Source organism: Daktulosphaira vitifoliae, unplaced genomic scaffold (genome assembly GCF_025091365.1).
Source record: "Daktulosphaira vitifoliae isolate Bord-2020 unplaced genomic scaffold, ASM2509136v1 Scaffold_5, whole genome shotgun sequence".
In the NCBI taxonomy this organism is placed as follows: Eukaryota; Metazoa; Arthropoda; class Insecta; order Hemiptera; family Phylloxeridae; genus Daktulosphaira; species Daktulosphaira vitifoliae.
The window spans coordinates 31,704,823-31,726,816 of record NW_026099576.1 but is presented as its reverse complement, the minus strand read 5'-3'; the positions used below and the strand labels follow the sequence as shown (position 1 = coordinate 31,726,816).

At 30.6% G+C, this 21,994-nt stretch overlaps 1 protein-coding gene across 1 annotated transcript in view; it reads left to right on the top strand.

Moving 5' to 3' along the window:
* LOC126907871 (aminopeptidase Ey-like) overlaps positions 1-21,697 on the top strand; it is a 38,092-nt gene extending 16,395 nt beyond the window's left edge. Inside the window, exons 7-15 of the mRNA XM_050689516.1 lie at positions 2,457-2,601; positions 2,669-2,750; positions 2,834-3,014; positions 3,090-3,267; positions 12,362-12,639; positions 19,415-19,605; positions 20,262-20,429; positions 20,497-20,625; positions 21,105-21,697. Of these exons, the coding sequence (XP_050545473.1) occupies positions 2,457-2,601; positions 2,669-2,750; positions 2,834-3,014; positions 3,090-3,267; positions 12,362-12,639; positions 19,415-19,605; positions 20,262-20,429; positions 20,497-20,625; positions 21,105-21,474 (1,722 nt within the window). The 3' untranslated portion in view covers positions 21,475-21,697. The remainder of the gene's footprint in view (positions 1-2,456; positions 2,602-2,668; positions 2,751-2,833; positions 3,015-3,089; positions 3,268-12,361; positions 12,640-19,414; positions 19,606-20,261; positions 20,430-20,496; positions 20,626-21,104) is intronic.
* The last annotated feature ends 297 nt before the right edge of the window (positions 21,698-21,994 follow it).

Sequence of the window (21,994 nt, the reverse complement as noted above, 5' to 3'; positions counted from 1 at the left end):
AATTCAAACTAATCCCGAGAATAATAAAATTATAACTTGTATTTTAGTATCTATGTAATTATATTTCGCATACCTAGTCTAAAGCTAGAATCATTTAAACATTATTTTCATTTTATATTTTGTCATAAAAAATGATAGCCCGATAAGTGCTTCTGTGTAATATTACGATGTAATCTTAATTATTTAATTATTAATCATTTTTAGGTGTTTTAACAATACAAGAACTTATAAACTAATACTTAATATAAATTTTTAAAATAAATAAATTAAACTGCTGAATACCATCATTTCCGATGCTGTTAATTTAAATCTCGCTTTATGAATACTTAATAATTTACTTTATATAAAATACTTATTCAGTCTGATTAAAAATTCTCAAAGCATATAACTAATATTGTCATACTAGGCTCCGCCTAGTTGAGGCTCCGCCCCAGACCCGAAGCCCTCCGAGCCTTACGCGCCGAAGTTGCGTAAGTCTCTTCGGGCCGTCATCATAAGTAGGCCACTGATTCCGGTAGGGGTACCCGGCTACGCCGGGTATGATAAGTGTTTTTCAGAAAAAATATTACATCAGAATCAGTGTAATAAAACTATATATAAAAATGTTATTATTAAAATCAGGAAAATTCAAAAAGAGAATATAGTAAAATGTATTGGGTATAAGGTTGACGTTTGTTAATGAGGTATTCCCTTTAGGCCTATTCAAAAATTATTTTAGGAGGGTATTTAATATTTTTTACTTTGTAAAACATGTTATAGAAATTTTTTTGTTAAAAATTAAAGTAATGATGAAAAAAAAGGACATTAGGTCCTTATATATTAGAAGTTGCCTAAAAAATATTGATAGCGCTGGTTCAAGGGGGGCCCATATCTCTCTTAAATACACCCCTGTTATACACAAAAATTATTAATAATCTAATTATAATAATTGTGTTTATATTATAGAATAATTAAAAAAAAATTTAGCAGGTTATTATACATGGCACATTGTAAAAAATTTAATTTTAATAAAAATATTGGTAACCGCGATTTAACGTTGAACACCATAGTTATCATAGATGAATCCCAATTCAAACGATAAACTCATAGTCTCATAAATCATATATGAGAAAAAAAAATTATTAATAATGTACTGTTCTGATAATGCTAGTACAAACTTATATAATTATAACGTCTTGAAATTTATATATAACATGTAATATTCCTGGATAAAATATAGTGAAAATACAAAATAGTGTCCTAAAAATAATAAATATTACACCATATAATTAAGGTTCACAATAAACGTATGAGCAGAAATGAATTACTGCGCATATTAAAACCATGTGTGTGGACTTAAAAAAAAAAAAAAAATGCTCGTAAGACGATGAAAATTGAACGGATTGAATTGATTTTTTTATCATATCTCAGGAATGTCATTGGGCGGGTCTGGTGAAAATTTCAAACCTTAAGTCGTAAAACGCTGGCGTCAGCGAGCGTTTTGCCAATAATTTTCCCGAAGTCTGGTGACCGAGTACTTTCGTTGAAAAATAAATTTTGAAAATCCGAGCACGCTAAGTAATGTTTTCAGAAAAGCGTTTTTTTCGTTGTTCTATTATATATTGTCATATAATTTTTAATAAACTTTATAACCTTAATACATGTCATAATTTATTGAGATATTTTGTAGAAAATAAATTTTTTAAGTCAAAACATAATTTATGGTTAATAAAAAATGTATAAGTTTTTAACATCAAAGAAAAAATTTTTACCATAAAATACATATATTTATCTATCTAAAATACAAGATCAAAAAAAAATTCATATTAAAAATTAAAATTAAAATTTATTACACTTTTTTGAAATTATGTAATAAATTTTGGACTTATTGTTTGATAGCTAAACAGTTGTATTTTACGATAAAAGTACTACGATTTAAATGTGCTAATTATGATTTTTCCAAAAACTGTATATTTCTTACAACTTTATACATTTTTTTTACTCTCTAATTTTTATCGGAATATTTTGAAGTAAAGAACAAATGGAGAGGGTATCTCATTAACAATATAAAATTCGATTTTTTTTTTTGCACTACACTAATAATTATTATTATAATATATTATTAGTTTAAAAACTAATCATTGTGGTAGAAAAGAGAAGAATTTTTTTTCATTGATTTCTTATTAAATAATTCAGTGTTACACAATAAAAATTCTTTTAATAAATAATAACTAATAGATAACTTTGTCAGTTGTATATTACTTTAAAATTTTACTATCGCTCATATTTTTTAGAAAACACTTTTTTTCTTTTTTTTTCACATTTTTTTTTTTAAATTTTTATTTTTGAAAGTGTATAAGATTTTAAAGTCACTTAGCTTTTGTAATAATCGTGTCCAAATCGAGAGCAGTTTATTCAGTTTTTGGCTTACAAAATAAAAATATAACGCTTTAATCCACATTTTTATAAACTATTAGATTCATCCTAATTGGAGTTTTGGAGCTAGATACTCGTTTGACACTTTGCAAAAAGTGATGTTTTATGACAGTTTTACGAATACGGAATCATTGGCTCGTAATGACGAAAGTTCCAAATTGTATAAATTTATTTCTCCTGTTAAAGGTTAGTTTTATAAAGTTAGTATAAAATATTAAGTACATTAATAACTTTCAAGTTATTACGATTTTAGGAGCTACAATTTTGTGTATGTTAAATAATACATTGACTGAAGAAGTTTTTAGTAAATCTCTTGAAGAGTATTTACAGGTTGAGTAAGCAAGCAAACACTTTTTAATGAAATCTAATAGTTTTTTTATGGGTAACCTAAGATTTAAAAATTTCTGTTTTTTCTAAGTATGTACAGACGAAACGAATTAAATAGTTTTTGGACCATATTAGAAGAAAATGCCAGAAGCACATCAATTGCACTGCCAGAAAATGCAGCTATCCTACAAGTAGTTAGAAGTTGGACAACGAATAAAAACTACCCATTAATTAGTTTGAGTACAGATGGAAACGATTTGATTGTTAAACAAGTTAATACAAAAAAAAAATAATAATTTTTTACGATTCAACGAAATATACTTAACATTTTCAATGATATTTTTTAGTTTAGATTTGAGTATGGCGATCTAAAACCAACAAATGATTGGATAATACCAATAGTTATTAATTCTGACGATAAAAACAAAAAAAATGTGTGGTTGGAAAATAATCCTGAAATAAAACTATCGGAATATTTTTTAAATGCGAATAAAACTTATGTGTTAGCTCATCAAAACAATAAAGGTAAGAATTCTAACTATCAAATTAAAGAACTAACTTTCTTTTTAATAATAAAATATTGAAAGGAAAATGTTTCCCTAGCTTTTATAAATAATAATACTAAAATAAATGGAATATTTATTCGAAATTGGATGAACGCGATGGCACTCACGCGGGTTCGGTAACGTTTGTTGTTTTATTTTGTCTGAAGTCAGGCTATGTTGAGGAAAAGGAATAAGGTTAGTGGACTATATAAATGAATGTAGAATATATTTTCAAAACATATAACAATTATTTGTATTATACATGAATCATAAAATCTTATATATACACCAATGTGGATAGAGGGACACTTAATACTAATGCCACAATGGTGTTGATATAAATAAATTTTAAAATGAAGATGAATAAGCATTATACTTATCGGCTAATTGTAACGTCTGATGATAATGTTGAATATTGAATGGATCAATTAAAGTCAAATGCAATTAGCTGACCAACGTGTATTATATGCCGTGAGAGGTACTGTGATATATCTCAGAAAACAAATAGACCCAAAGGCTATATACTAAGAGCTCACAAGGGTGTGACAATTGCAAAGGTATTTCACTTATTACAACAAATAAAGAAACAAAATTATGGGCACACAAGCGCCATAGAGCTTATAGCTTAAACGCGCTAAGATGGCGGCGGCAATGCAGACATAGAGAAACTCAGTGTAGCACAATAATAGCAGTAATCACAACACACAATTCACCGACAGCACATTCGACCGATGTGTATCTAACAGGAATAGTCCTTTTATTTTTAACAGTAATATAAAATTTTAATGTTATTGACTTTATAAGTTTGTTATTTTATTGAAATTTGGATTTTCACCAAATTATTTTTGTAAAACTTGAGGACACTATTTCTTTTAGGTTGACTATTGCCAATAATGGTGTAAAATATCAACATTATAATTTATGAAAATACGACAAGTACATAAAATATATATATCAAAAAGTTTTATTAATAGAACTAATATTTTACGTTACTTACTATTTTTTTTAAACTTTAAAAAATTGTAGATATTTTATGTATAATCTTTAAAAAAAAGTTGTAAATTGAAGAAGATTTTTTAAATATTTTCGTTTTGTGTATCATTTTTTTGTTCATCATGTTTTGTTTTTCACCGATTTCTATATTTTTTTCATAAATTTTCTAAAAGTTACCCAGATTGAAAAAGTTTCTTCGATCAATACACAATTCTCAAAAATAGTGTTGTCCTTATTATTGCGCCATTGGCTCAGTTTAATGAGCGTCTTATTAATACATCAAAGTAATGCTATTATTATTATTTTTAGGTACCTTATTAAAAAAATGAAACATTAAGGCTAGTTTTATATTCATTTTAATTATTAAAATACATTTCTTATCCTATAACTAACCGTTTTCATATATATACCTATAATATGTTGCCATAAATGGTGCAAATGTGTACCCAAGGTCATGAGGCAACTTTTTGGGTAGCCAATATTTTTAATATTAATGTAGTGTATCCTCCACACCTTGTTCGTTAGTAGTATTATATTTTATTAATACCACATTAAGTCTATAAGACTACAACTAAANCACTTGTGTATATTCCTTGTTCGTTAGTAGTATTATATTTTATTAATACCACATTAAGTCTATAAGACTACAACTAAACCAATAACTTCTTTTTATTCAAATTAAACAATATAAAATTCTTATTCATTTTAAAAGCTCAATTACAAATGCTAGAATTTAACAGAATGATTCCAGTTATCATGGGTCATATAATAAAAAAGAAAAAGAAAAACGAGGGTTTTTCTAAATATTGCTCTACTGTGATAATATTATTGCCTTCCGTTTCTGTTTCGGTTAATATATTCAACATTTTCTTGAAAACCTTTTTGAATTCTCTTGTTACTTCTTCCTTATCGGTTATTAATATTCCTTCGTCATTATCGTTGATCTTGGTTTAAATCCGTTTTTAACCTTATTTGCCTTTTAAAAAAATAGTTTTGTGTTACTTTTGTAGCTATTTTCGATAGTTTCTATTCTAGTTATCTCCCACATTCTTTTGTTTTTTCTGATTATCTGCTATATTAACATTATTTTTCTTGCATCGTCTCTGTCTACCATAGCAGTCCTGTATTCTTTATTATACCAATTATTTGTTGCTCGTTTTCCTTGAAATCCCAGAATTTCTTCTGCCATTTTCTTGATTGACTTCTCAGTTTTTTTCCAACATCTCATCTATACCGCTCGTCTTTTCCATTAACCGCAATATATCATTTTACCTATTTTTGTACTGTTCTGCCGTTTTTGCGAGTATTTTTCAGTGATTCAATGTTTATCTTTTTGACAAGTGTCGTCTTTCGCTCTTTCCATTTTATTCATAGTCTTAATCTGACTTTTTCACAATGAAATGGTCTGTTTTTCCGCTACTACTTCTCATGTTACATACAACTATTATACATCTTTTAAATCTACCATCTATTACTACGTTATCTATCTGGTTTCTCGTTCCCCCATCTGGCAATAACCACGTTTACTTGTGAATGTTTTTATAAGGAGAGATAGTGTTACTTACTACCACATCTCCTCCCATAGCAAAGTTTATAAGTCTCATTCCATTGTCATTTGAGTTCATATGTAGACTATTACTCCCTATTGCCGGCAGGGCCGGATTTAGGGGAGGGCTGAGTGGGCTTCAACAAATTTGGTATACATTGGTATCACAAATATGATAATAATTGTGATTTAATAAGTAAAAAAATATATTTCCTTGTTTATGTATAAGGGGCCCCCACAAAGCATTCCGCCCAGGGGCCACCACATACCTAAGTCCGCCCCTGATTGCCGGATGGAAGATTGGTACTTGACCTATTTTAGCATTAAAATTTCCAAATATAATTTTAACTTTACTATTTGGTAGTAAGTCATACACTATGTCCAGATATTTCTAACTCACATAAGTAGTCTCGCATAATTTTTTCTTTTTAAGTTTTCGTATGCCCAATTCACCGGGTGGACCGGGCCGTCCACCTATAAAGGTTCTGGCCCCATAAAAGTAACTTTGCACAATAAGACTCCGACGAATGGTCAACTGCCAGTACGAAACGTAAGTCTAAAAAACTTCCTACCAGCACGGTTTCTCCGAATCTACAATACTTATTAGATAATCAACCGCAACTACTCCCAACTAACATACAATTTCAGTTCAATATTAATGAATCGGCCGATAACAATGAAACTAGTACAGCATATCTTAATGATGCCATTACTCTAACGTCGGATAGTAATACTAATACTATGGACATTAATAATGTTATGAATAACAATAGCGACCTTGATATATATTAACACAAATACAACAAATAAAGTAAACAATGATTCTGTAACAGTGCATTCGTGTAATAATTCGAGTGTAGATTTTAATTTGAAATCTTTTTCAAACAATTTTAACGGGTCCCCGTTAATTTTCGTTGAATCCACGGTCAGCGACCAAAGTATCGGCAAATTACACCCGCTAAAAATTGGGAAACTTTTCCACAGCAAATTCGGCGGTATAAAACAAATAACTCCCATTGGCTCCAGAGTTAAAGTTTTATTTGATTCTGAATGTGTTGAAACTCATGGATTGTCATATTATTTGAAAAGCTTGAGGATTTATCCATGTTTGCAGTTGATTGCTGGCGTTTCGGATTCATTGCAGAGTCTATCTTCGGAGCGATAGTTACTGCTCGGTGGCTGAAACTATACTGTTTCAATTTACAAAAGTAAAAATATCGTGGTAATAAAAACAGTTCCCAAACTATCAACCTGCATTTTGTCTTTAATAAAAGTAATGATTGGTCTTCTCCTAATGGCTCGTTTCTCGAATACATATCCACTAACTCCTATGCTGAATTTGCTGAGAAATCCTGGATCACTTCTTTGATTAATCAACTCTCTTCAGCTGTATATAATACTCCTTCCTCTACATTATCATCCCCTCAACCTTTAATCAATTAATTGAGTCTCACATCCTTAACTTTCTCTCTTTATCTTCTAATGACAGTGAGCAGTAACTTTCTCATCTCTTCATTATTAATATATTTTTTTTTTCACTCATTGTCCTTATGACTTTTCATGCATTTGTCTATGTGCGTCTTTATGTAATATATACACGCATGTGTGTTTATGTATGTACATTTGTCTCCTCGCTTGCCTATGTATATTTTTATTCACTTATTTATATTCTTTATATATATATATATATATTTTACATGAACATAAGGTTTATATATATCTGTCATTTATTCCGTTTCCTTTTCTCCTTTTACTTTTACTACAATAAATAAATGTTAAATATTTTGGATTGGAATATTAGAAGTATCTTATCTAGAACACAAGACCTTGTATTTCTTATCCACTAAAATAAATGCCAAATTGTTCTACTCTCAGAAACTTTGTTACTTCCAAATAAAAATTTTCAATTTCCAAATTTTAACTCAGTCCGCTCTGATTGACAAGATGGTTATGGCGGTGTCGCCATCTTCACACATTCCTCAATTCAATATCGTCCCATTACACTTAATAACAGTCTGAAACAAATGCTCAGTACCTTTTCTATCGACTTAGTTGGTATCAATGTATTAATGCCGGACAATAACACCCTTCAACTATGGTCTATTTACATTCATCCTTCATCTAATTCCTCTACTCTAGTAGTTTCTCAAATTTTTATTTCAATAACTCTATTATTGCAGGAGATTTTAATGATCATCATTCTGCCTGGGGTTCACTAAATTCCAATTATAGAGGCAATATTATTCACTCAACCATCAGTCAGCATAATTTCTGTATTCTGAACACAGGCGTTCCAACTAGAGTTAACCGGCCACCGATACCGGATACTGCTGTTGACATAACAATATACTCCCCTAACATTTCCTTGTCCTCTTCTTGGTACGTTTTGTGTGATCCTCACGGTAGCGACCACTATTCTATTGTAACAAGTCTTTCTATACAGCACATTCTGAGTTCGGGTCGCTTTAACTGTGACTCTTTTTCCAATGTTTCAGATGACTTAAGGTTTAATTTAGACTTAGCAGATTGGACCTCTTTCTCTCTAATTATGTCTACCTAACTAGAATCTTGGTCTGAATCCACCTCCCCTACGACAAATTATAACAATTTTGTTGATATCCTAATAAGAGCAGCAAAACTTTCAATCCCGTGTAAGCGTTCGAACAATAAATGTTTTAGCCATTCTTCTCTTTGGTGGAACTCATCCTGCACCACTGCAGTTAAAATGCGCTCATTTCATTTAAAAAAATACAGATCCTCAGGTTTTCTTCATGACTACATAACATATCAAAAATCAAAATCCAACACAACCAAAATTCTAAAAAAGGAAAAAAAAATCTTGGTTACATTTATGCAGCAATCTACACCCTTCAACGTCCATCTCTGAATTTTGGACCATAGCTAAAAAATTCAAAAACTGTATAAATCGTCCTTCTTCCACCACCAACAATGACTGGTTTGATGACTTTTGTAATAAAATTGCACCTTCTTACGTTCCTGCCCCTGATGAACTTGAATTACATTTTTCAGCCAATTTAGCAAATAATAGTAATAATAGCTTCCTTTCCTCTCCTTTCAGTCGTCACGAACTGTCCTTTGCTATTTCTACCAGGAAATCTGCTGCTGCTGGTTTAGATAATATTTCTCCTTTTTTTTTTAAATATCTTCCAATAAAAGTCTTTGATATTCTTTTAACTATCTTAAACGGTTTATGGATTAACAATATCATTCCTGAGTCTTGGAAGCACTTCAAAGTAATTCCTATCCCTAAAAGTGGTGCTGCTACTAACACATACCGTCCAATTGCCCTTCTGCAAATTAACAGAATTTATGCTAAAAACCCGTCTGGATTAGTATCTTGAATCCAACTCTCTATTATCATCTAACATGTTTGGTTTTCGACGTGGACTGGGCATAATGGAATGCCTATCCTCTCTTGTTGATCCCGTGTACCATTAATTTGTAACCGCCAATTTACAACAGCCGTTTTCGTTGACGTTTGTGGTGAATTTGACTCTGTTAACATCCATCTTCTTGTTACACGTCTACTCTCCATCAAAATTCTTATATCGGTGTGCAAATTTATCTTTTCTTTATTTAAATGCCGCCTTCTTCACATTAACTCTCTCTTACCAACGTATTACTTATAAAGATCTTCCTCGAGGAAGCTGTCTCAGTCCTATTTTATTTAATATATATACTGCTGATATAAGCAAACCACTCTCATCTAATAATTACTCTAGTTTACTTTACTCCAATGATATAGTTATTTTCTCCTCTCATAGTTCACTCCAAGTTACTGTATCGAATATAAATAATGCACTCCAGATCCTCTATTCTGTATTCCAGCTTTCCTATTTTGAATCTGCCCCAGAAAAAAACAATGCTATTATATTTACTAGAAAACACATTCTACAACAACCTTCAATTTTGCTTGTTGGGGTTAGCTTATCCTTTTTTGATTGTGTTACTTACCTTGGACTCAAACTAGAACAGAAACTCCGCTGGATGCCTCACTTTAAGTACCTCATCTCTTCCATATCACGCTGGTCTAATCTTCTACGTTCCATTGTAGGTGCCTGCCGCGGCTCCCACCCCTCCTCACTCCTACTTATTTTTAAAGCTCTTATCCGCTCTAAAGTCGACTATAGTTCCTTTTTATACGCCTCGGTTTCCACTGTTCATTATAAAAAAATAAATTCTCTACTCTCTGCTTGCTTACGCACAATTATAGGTGCAGTTTACTCTACCCCTAATATGAGTTTAGAAGTAGAATGTGAATACCCTCTCATTGAAATTCGATCTCGTTACTTAGCCCATAAATTCCTTTTAAAACAGATATCCAGTCCTGCCAATTTAATATTTCATTGCTTTATTTACTAAGCTCACTTTGGTGATATGTACCCAAAACTATTTCTCTGCTTGCCTCTATTTCTACTACCTTAATTCCATAATTACCCCAATCAATCGCCTACCTATATATGACATTCCATTTCACCCACTTCCTCATTTTCCAAAAATTCACTTTAACCATCCATTTCTTTCTTATAGCAAGCCTCAATTACAATATTTCCCAACTAATTTTTTCAATTATCTTTTTGATGAATTTGTTTTCTCTCGTTTTGCTAACTATTGCCTCATATTCCCTGACAGCTCAGTTTATACTAACTCCACCGGCTTTTTCTTTTTTTATTCCTAGTCTAAACATGAATTTCTCAGATAATCTACCCTCAAAAGCTTGTTCATTTACCACCGAATCTTATGCGATATCCACGGCTCTCAAATTTGTCAAATCACTCAATATAATAAATGTTCTGATTGTCTCGAATTCATTTTCAGTTTTATCCTCTCTTTCCTTAGTTCCTTTTAAAAAAAGTAGATCCTTCCTCACAATCAAAATTAATGCCTTAATTTATAGTCTCTATTTAATGGAAATTAATGTTGAATTTTTATGGTGCACGAGTTATGTTGGAATCTCTGGCAATGAGATAGCAGACCATCTAGCCAAACTCACTAACTCCTTCAACCGACCACCTATCCTAAAAATTCCCTCTTTCGATCTCCTTTCCTCTTTTCATCTAACTATTAATAAAGCATAGCAAGATAAATGGACAAATTTCTCTTAAGAAAACTGGCATAAATCTATAGTTCCAATTATTCCTAAACATCCTTGGTTTTACAACCTTCCTCTGTCCTGTTTCCATATTACCTCATTTTCCCGTCTTAGATTTGGTCATAATCGGCTACCTTTTCATGCCTTTAACATGTCACTAAACCATTCGCCCTTCTGCCCCAAACACAATGATGAAGTGCCCTGTAATTTTCCTCATTTACTATTTGATTGTCCAGCTTTACAACATAACCGTTTACTCTTATTCAATTTCCTGTCCTCCCTTAATATTTCACCCATTAATAGTTTTAATATCCTTAATACAAAATCCTCCTCAATAATTATACAAATAATTTCCTTCGTTCATTCAGCTGTCTTCGTTATATAATATTTTTCTGAATGTTAATTTAATATCCATAATATATTGTTTTGTTCTTTCTTTTTTAGTATTTTGAGTACGTTTAATTTATTAATTTAACAATATGTTTAATTGTGTTCAATAACATTACTTTTTTTTTTGTATAGTCTTAGTTTCTATTTTATAGTTTTATTTTAATTGTTTAGCTATAATACTACTTCTGTATTGAATTCTAATAAAATATATATATATCATTTATAATAAGTATTTAATTATATAAAATTTTTTTTTTAATTAGTACATTTTGATTAATATATGTAGAATAGTAATCTGGACACACTTCTATGATATAAACTCGGCATATTAATTTGAGACGTATTGCGTAATCCAAAGGGGCGCACAATTATTCACAAGTATATATACAGTTATCACAACTTAATATGTAATCCAGAGAAGGCGCACAATTATTCACAAGTATATATATAAGTATATATACAGTTATCACAACTTAATGCGTAGTCCAAGAACGGCGTACAATTATCTATCAAGATATATATATATATATATCTATGTATAAGCCGTAGTCGCGTTCGTTAGCACTATGTACGTCAAAAAAAACAAAACGAAACAGAAAAATACACCACTTCAGGTGAACGTCGAAAACGGAACAGGACGCAATATCGGTAATCCATATTCGGCGGCGGCCTTATCTCAGTGTCAAGGTCGGGGAGACGACCGATGACAACCGATTGTCATATTAATAGCTGGACGGCTGATATCGAGAGAGACACGGGTGAGCGCCAGCCTAGAGCAAAAGGCGGTGCCATGTCAGACGTATTGTACAAATCTTTGTCATTTAGCAATCTCGAAGTTTTTTGTAAAAATAAACTCGGGCTTTTACTCTGACCCATCCCAACCAAACCAAACCATACAAAATTTACGGTTTTTTGTATATCGAAATTGTATTAAGTAATAATATTTAGCTAAAACTATGTAGATCACTCTATTTTTGTTTATTAACGTATTATGGTTTGAAAATGAATTAATTAACTATTTTTTTATTTTAGGTTATTTTAGAATTATTTATGATGATTCATTACTCGGCAAAATCGTTGAAGAAATAAGTAAGGGTGGTATAATAGATGAGTTTACTATAGGACAAGTTCTCATTGACCACTTTGAAGGAGCTCTTGCTGGTGCCATTTCTTTTAATACAGCTTTGAATTTACTTAATACTGTAATAGAAAAGGCTGAATTAAATAATGGTTGCTGGAAAGCTGTTTACAACGTGCTAAGCAAACTAGAAATGATTTTACATAATACAATTCATCATGATAATCTTTCGGTATTTATAAATTTAATTTTTCATTATTAAAAAAAAATAACTACTCGAACGACAATTCGCCGAGATAGGTCTCGTTACTGCTACAGACAAAATTAAACTAAAAGCCCATTTTGAGATTCCAGTGTATTTAAAAAACTTTAACTTTATAGTAAGCTAAAATTCGCGTACCTCTCATTTGGCAACTAATTCCAGAGAATGAATTGATACTAATTATCTTACTCGCGTACACGAATTTGTCGATAAATTTGTGATATGTCATATACAAAAACATACCTGATAATGCTCTCACCGTATCTCTGATTAGCGCTCTGAGTCGAACTCGAAAACTTTTGTGACATATCTGATGTTTTATGCCATAAGGTCTAGATTACCGGATTCCATTATACTTAACCAAGGCCAACACCAATACCTTGACGCTCTTAAAACTAATAAAACTATTAACACATTTAAAATACAATATATAAAATAATACTGTAATTATGAGATTTGTAATATTAGAAACAGACAAGAGTATAATGCGCATGTCTAACTGCAAAAATAATCATAAGGTTGAAAAAAAATTACGATATATAGTGTGGTTTTGTTGTCAGCATACGTGTTTGTTCAATTTTTTTGGCGTCTAAATAGTAATAAACGATTATATACCGATCATGGAAGACTAGTCCTTCTTGGCTGCAGTATTGACTGTGAATTTTTTTTATCATTGGTAGTGTAAATATTTTTCAAAATATGGACGAGTTTCGACACAAAATCCAATATTTTGACGAGATTAAATATATCGGACTGTGATACACAGGCTTCGAACAGTCGTTTCTACATAGAGGACGCCCATAAAAAAATAAAATACTACAAATCACGTCGATGATTCAGAGTTTCTTAATCCCTGTTATGTTTTCAGGAATAGTATTAATAAAAAATAATAGCGGCGAGATCGATTCCTTTTTTATTTTATTTTATTTTAAATATAAATGGACGTAAGTCCTTAACAAATAATTTGCGCGTATAAACGTTAATAATAATACAGTGATGTCATAGAAATGACAAATTACAAGCTGAGATACATTGTACATTTATAAGTTACAAATATATACAAGAGAACGAAAAAGGTAAATAACAACATAGAAAGATCTAAGACGAGATATGCTAAACAAAATCAAAGGTAATTGAATTATCTGCAGCCATTAGGATATTAGGAGGAAAGTTCATCATATAGTTTGTTTTATAGGGGACGGGATAGAATAAATCACTGAATCTTATATTACAGTGGTTTATTTTAAAACGGAGGAGGGAAAGGAACTCTTCACAATCGATATTCCCTAAGAGTATATTATGTAAAAATTTGGATAGTAATAATGTGCGTCTAGTTTTGAGTAGAGAGAGATTGATGAATGATAATATTGAATCATAGGAACGGTGAGGTGGCCTATAAATATTAAAGTTGAAAGAAATGAAACGGAGGAAGTTATTTTGAACTGATTCGATCGCATCAATCTGTTTGGAAGTGTTATTAGTCCAAATTAATGGACAGTATTCTAGGTTTGAGCGAACTAGGGCACAGAATAAAATTGTATAACTGTACAATCTTTTACTTGTTCTACGTTCTCTGTTTTCCACATAAAATAAACAATCTGTAATCTATTAATCCCAATGTTATAAGTCATTTAATGTTCTTCCCTCTTTCTAAAATAAGTAATAACCACAGCAAGATCATGTTGCGAAATCCAGGATTATTTCTCCATCCTTATTCTTCCCGACTAAAACGATACCATCCATGTACTCTTTAATATTCTCTCCTCTCATTACCTACATGCCCATTCATATCTCCACCTATCACCGCATCCTCATTACCAGGTTTGGATCACCTTCCAAACTGCACTTGTGGTGCATAGGCACTTATTATATTCAACACTTTTTCTTCGAATATCTTTTTACGACCATAATTCTGTCACTTTTCCTAGCTACTTCTACTATTTTACTTTTCATCTCCGCATCCATTATTATCTCTACACCATTCTCTGTACTAGACTTACCTGAGTATATTATTTTATAACCCTCACCTTTTTCCCTTGCTTTCTTTCTATTCCTCTTAGTTTCCTGCATACAACAAATATTAACTATTCTCCTCTTCAATACTTCTACTAATTCTCTACTTCTATTAGTTAATGTTCCAACATTCCAAGTACCTATTCTTACTTTGTATCTATTTTTCTTCCTTATACACGAGTCTAGCCTAGAGTTAAGTGGTGATGTCCCTACACCGTTGACACTACAAGCGTTGGGTAGACCTGTACACATGATTAGTGAAACAGCTACCGCACAAGTTGTTCGGATGGTATCAAACACTTTATTCCTTAGGTCTTCTCCGTTTTTAACTACTTTCTGTTGTCCACGCGTAGATCCGAGATAGGACAATCCGCCTAAGTTTTGTTCAGGATTCCTCATTGGTTTTTAACCAAGATTTTTACCCCTGCTGTCAACCTGACACAACCTTATTAGTCGCCTCTTACGACTGGCAGAGGGGCTGTGAAAGTATTATTATTCCCTATTCACAGGGAAATAGGTTATTATTATTCTGTATTATATTTATTTTCGAGTATAAATTTTGATGGCAGAGAAAACAATAACCACGGCCCTCAGTCCCCGACAGACCTTAAATAGTCAGAGGGTGCTAAGAATCTCCGATTCAGCTTTGAAGATTGTAACTTGGAATGTAAGAAGTTTGGTTGAAGATGATAAGTTAGAGAATATCTTGAAATAAATGGTCAGAATGAAAATAAACATTCTAGGAATAAGTGTTACGCAGTGGAGAGAATCAGGTAGTTTTATAACAAGAAATGAGAAACACAATATATATTATTCAAGCAGTAATGAATTAAGGCATCTGTATGGTGTTGCCATCATAGTGGATAAATCTGTGATTGGATTTATACTCATTTCAGAAACGGTTATGATGCTTAATATTGTTTATAATGAATGGATTATTAATCTGTTTCAAGTTTATGCCCCAACAGCAGATAAGTCAGACGGAGAAATAGAAAATTTTTACGCAGACATTAAAACATTTATAGCATCAACAAAGAGACACGATATCACTGTGATTTTGGGAGACTTTAATGCGAAAGTAGGGAACATTGTAGTAGATGGATACACAGGAGCGTTTGGGTTGAGTGACAATAATGAGAGAGGTGACAGGTTCATTGAGTTTTGTCAAAATGGAGAAATGATTGTGTTCAATACAACATTTAAACAGCCCAAGAGGCGTTTGTATACTTGGAAAGCTCCGGCTGATGGTCACAACTATAACATTATGATAAATCAGATTGATTATATCTTGATTAGAAAAATATTTTGTAACGCTGTAAAATGTGTTAAAACATACCCTGGAGCTGATACTTCATCAGACCATAACCCTGTAGTTGTTTGTGTTAAAATTAGATTGAAAAAAGTAAATTGTAAAAAACGTAAGAATATTTTGGATCTAGCAAAGTTAAAAAATGTTGAAGTAAAATTGAAGGAAAATATAAACAAAAAATTACTAGATGTTCAATATGAAAACTTTAATACCAATAGTGTTAACATCAAATGGAAAAATATTTAATCAATCCTACTAAACGAATGTAAAAAAGAGCTAATGCCAGATAGAATAAATAAGAAAGAAAGGATGACAGTAGAAATTTTGAACCTTATGGAGCAAAGGCGTAAATTAAAAAAATATTAGTGTGCAACAGTACAAAAAAATCAACGCAGTAATTAGAAGAGAAATAAGAAAAGCCAAGGAGACATTCAATATAGAAAAATATCGAGAAATTGAAATGCTAGACAAAATTCAAGATAGTTTTAATATACATAAGAAAATTAAAAAAAATGACTGATACTACTAGGAAAAAGAAAGTTGGCATTATAAGGGAAAACGATGGTAGTATAGTAACAGTTACAAAAAGAAAGATTAGAAGATGGATGGAATATGTACAAGAACTCTTTTCCCAAAATATGACAGAACAAGTTAGTGTCAGATTGGATGAAGGATTTAGTATAAAGAAAGAGGAAAAAACTGTTATATTGAAGAGTGTCAAACTAAGGAAAGCAGCAGGCCCTGATGAAGTACCATCTGTATTGTTAAAACTGCTTAATGATGATGGATTAGATATGCTAGTTAATTTATTCAATACAATATATACATCAGGAAGTATTCCGGATGAATGGTTAACCTCAACTTTTATAACATTGCCTAAGAAAAATAATCCCAAAGAATGTTCAGACTATCATACAATAGCTCTAATGAGCCATACTTTAAAATTATTCTTAAAGATCATACACAGAAGGATATGTGTTAAATTGGAAAATGAAATAAGTAAGACGCAATTTGGGTTTAAACAAGGAATGGAGACCAGAGAAACATTATACGGTATAAATACCCTTATACAAAGGTGCTTAGATGTCAAAAGAAATATTTTTGTTTGTTTTATAGATTCTACCAAAACATTCGATAATGTACAACATGTCAAATTAATAAGTATATTAAAGAATAAAAATATTGACAGCAATGATATAAGAATAATTTCAAATCTCTATTGGAACCAGCTGCCAAAGTTAAAATGGAGGATAAGTTCTCAGATGAAATAAAAATAAAACAAGGAATTAGACAAGGTTGTATTTTATCTCCTTTATTATTCAATAATTACAGTGAAGCAATATTTGAAGAAACTATCCTCCATGAACACATTGGTATTAAAGTAAATGGGTAATTTGTCAACAACCTATGATATACTGATGACACAGTTATTTTGGCGGGTACCATAGCTCATCTGCAAAGAAGCATGGACAGCTTCAATGTTACATGCCACAAATATGGACTTGAGATGAATGCTAAAAAAACTAAATTCATGTTAATAGCAAAAGATCAAACAGAGAATCGCAATGATAAAGCAAAATTAATTTTGACACAGCGACATAGTAGAAAGAGTATATTCATACAAGTATCTTGGAACATGGATTAATAGTAACGGGGATAACTCAAAAGAGATCAAATGTCAAATTGAAATTGCTAGATTGACATTCTCTAGATTAAGAATAAGTTTTTCAAACCGAGATCTACCTTTAGGTTTAAGAACTAGGATGTTGAAGTGTTACATATATTCTACTCTGTTGTACAGAATGGACGCTTGGACACTGAAGAATGCAGTTCAAAAATTACAAGCATTTGAGATATGGTGTTTCCGTAGAATTCTTAACAGATCTTAGGTTGATAAAGTTACAAACGCAGAAGTTTTGAGAAGAATAAACAAAGAACCAGAGGTGATGAACAATATAAAATCTAGAAAGCTTCAACATTTTGTACATATGCTGAGGGGTGAGAAATATCAACTCTTACATTTATTAATACAGGGAAAAATTTGCGGTAAGAGGAGAAGGGGAAGACACAGAACAAACTGGCTGCAAAATTTAGGAGAGTGGTTCCAATGCAACACTAAGGAACTATTCAGTACAACCAAGAACAAAGGCCTTATAGCCATGATGATTTCCAACCTTCAATAGAAGAGGAACATTAAAAAGATGAAGAAGATTATTCTGTAAGTAATTGAATAGGTTATAATAAAAAAATAAACCTGTATATGTATGGTCAATGTGCAACATGGTTACTTCATTCATTCAGTCCTTAAACATTCTTATGATTTTGGCGGACATCCAAATTACACTTATTACAAACAGTGTTCTCAGATCTCAGCTGTAGGTTCTCAAGTTGAGATACTCTACTATCCGTTATAGGATAGTTTAGCACAAAAGCTCGCTGGCCGCGTTAACACACAACCAGAGTGGTTGCATTAACCGGTATTACAAATAAGTGAAGCTAATTTTGAAGTAAGGTTAATCTTCCTTCTTGGTAGACGTCGTGATGAGGAGAATGTCTTACAAATGGTTCATGAATGGACGATGACCATTCATAATCTATAAGTAAAAAGTTGAAAAAAAACAAACAATTTTAAAACATAATATAACTAACTATATCAAGCTGTAATGTCAGGTACCAACATAAATACATGGATTATATAAAAAGAATAAATAATAGTTAAAAAATTAATTAATATTGCAGTTGTTCATCACATAAAATTTTTTTTTTTTTTACTATAATCTTAATAAAAATCGAACATAAAAAAAAGTCTCATTTTTCAATCAATAAAATGTAACTCATTCATTTTATAATATTAAACCATAAAATTAACAAGGATATATGGAATCATCAGAATCGATGGGCAATACTACTAATTTAACAACAAAGTGGCGCTACACTTGTTTGGCAATTAAACAATCATTATCAACGGACTTAATTATAATAAACGCCTGATGTTCTTCAAACTGCTCCGTATATTTTTCCACAGTCCCACCCGCGAGACAACACAGGTGTTGTTTTGACATATTTATACATACTTTGACCGACAACGTAAATACATTACGCGCTGCCTGCATTACAGTGTCCCTCACGGCTTGAACAAGCACCAATGCCCGAAATAGCTCCGTCCTACCACTGTGCTTTTATTACGTGACATGGAATACTGTCTTTAGTATAATATAACTCATCGACGTAGGAAGAACGGATAAAAATATAATTTTAAGCAGTGAAAATCAATAAATATTAATTTAATTAAATAGGGTAATAAATAACATGTATTAATACAATTTCCTTTGATTTTTAAATAACTACATTTCATTTATAATTTATTATTTTTAAGTCTCATTGACTGCTTTAATTTACATAGGTTAATTTTGTTTATAAAAGGTGTTCATGGAATCCACTGTTAAAAAAGCTTACCGGTATTTTCATAACATTACCACCGAAATCAAACCCGATGGTATTATTGGAAAAATAGATACATTACATTTTGCTAATCATGTGGAATTAAACAATTATGTAAGATGGGCAAAAAACGAGTTCGAAATTTGGAAAAATAAAGAAACCGATAAAAACCCGTAAAAAATTATATAATTATTTAACATTTAAGTAAAAAAAATATATGGATTAAAAAAAAATAATACTAATTTATGTAGATATTAAATATACGGAGTGATCGAAATCTGGTACTCAGAAACTATTAAGAATTTTTACATTTAGTAAAAAGAAAAAATATGCGGCCATCGTAGTGGCAAAAATATGTTATGATAGCCTATAAATTATTATTCATGATTGTTATCAAGAAAAATTTTCATGTCAGTTATCTAAATGAGAGATAATAATAATACATTGTCACTATCGAAATAGATAATTGCTGTTACCATTATTATAAAATCAAATGTATGATAATTTTGACAAAATGAGCGTCTTACTAGATTTTGATCACTAAGTATAATGGTTCATTATATTAATTGCTATTTTTTGAGATAATATTTTCGATAAATGTAATTGAACGTAGGCTAGTAAATAGGATTTTATTTCGGGGGAACGGGAACGCACATTAAAACTTTTGGGTGATAATATCAGGTTTTAATTCATTCATAAAGTTTCAAAATTATGTCAATTTTGTTATTTTTAGTAAAAGCTAAAAATGATAGAAAGCGACTCCACCCTAACTTTTTCTTAATAATTTTATCGTACAAATTTTATTATAAAAAAAAATTCTAAATTTTAGAATCGCACTTGATCATCGTGAGTTTGTTTATTGTACAACCATGCAGTATGCCTCAAAATCAGATCGGCGATTTTTGATGAACAAATATAAAACAACAGAAAATTTTTTAGAGAGAATGACGATCGTTAAAAGCTTTCCTTGTTCCCAGAACTCATTATTTTTAAATAAGTTGGGTTATGATTTAAGAAATCTTAAAAATTTTATTTTAACAATTAATTTTAATTTTTAATTAAAGAATAATATCATTAGATGAAATTAGAGAGGAAGATTACGATGCCCTTTGGCAGTCTTTTATAAAAAATCCAGTTTTGAGTCCACAAATTTTCCATTATTTAAGAAATAATTGGGAATCGTTGTACAAAGAGTAAGTAATTGAAGGCACTGGTGCAAAAACTAGATATATCCACTTATGTAAATTATTATTAAAGCACAAAAAACAAACTTATTTTAAATCAAAATACAGTAAAGAAATAGATATGTCATTATTTATTCATAGGCGCAAACTAAAAAACCATGGAAGGGTTTAGCTCTTTCAAAATTTCAGGAAAAATACAACTACAATTGAATAAAAAAAATTTAGTGAGGAGATTACAAATAATGATCCTTTCCATAAATTTTATTGTAATTGTACCTATGTATTTGTTGTAACTTCGCAGCAAATCTTTAAACATGGCTGATTTTATGCACCTATATAATAAGTAGTTTATGCTACATGAAATCATTTAAAAAGTGAATTTTCAAGAATAGTAGATATATTAGGTTATTTCACCTGAGCCTTTAATTAAGAAATGTTTAAAAATACAATTAAATTATTTTTGCTATTTTAATATTATATTGAACTAGGTACTCTGACTCTAACAATAATTTGTTAATAATTATGCTGCGTGTAGCCATGTGTGGATTAAATAGTATAACTGACTTGGATAATGTAAATCATTTCATCGAGAAATATTTCGGAGTTAATGTTGAAAATAGAGACTTACAACTTTTAGATGTTATACGTTTCGAACTTGAAATACTTGAGCAAAAAATTGCCTGGCAAGAAAAATACGAAACAGTTTTTTTAAACTGGTTAGCACCAAAATTAGAAAAAATCAAGTCGTATATTGACAACAGTGACCATGATACAGAAGAAGACAAAAAAAAGCCTAAAACGGAACCTAGTAAATTAAATAAAAATATTTCTCAATCGGATTCAAATAACAATATTTAAAACAATATCATAGTAAACAGTATTAAATAATTATCTAACAATACGTAATAAAAATACAGCTTAAATTAAGTTTTTATGAATATTTTCGTGATAGTTTAAATTTAGAGTTATTATAAATAGCTTGAACTATTATAAGATTTAGTTAATATTTTATTTTAATTTAAATGTTGTAAGTTAGATTTTAACAAATAGTTGTTAATATATACGTCATATTGTTCTAATACTACAGAATTTTTTTAATTTTTTTAATCCATTACCAGTGGCGGTGTGATATTTCCATAATAAATATATTTACATACAAGGCCATATTCATTAGTATAGTTTACATTTGGTCTGTGATAGCATCATGAAGCATTCATGGCCACAACAAATGAATTTATAAATCGTTAGGAAAGATGCTGGAGTTAACAAAGTTGGTGGCACTATCCACCAAGATTATTATTTAAATTGATGAAAATGGATGGGAGGATAAGACTATAATCCCACTGACGAAAATTTCAAGCTATGTCCGTGGCCATAT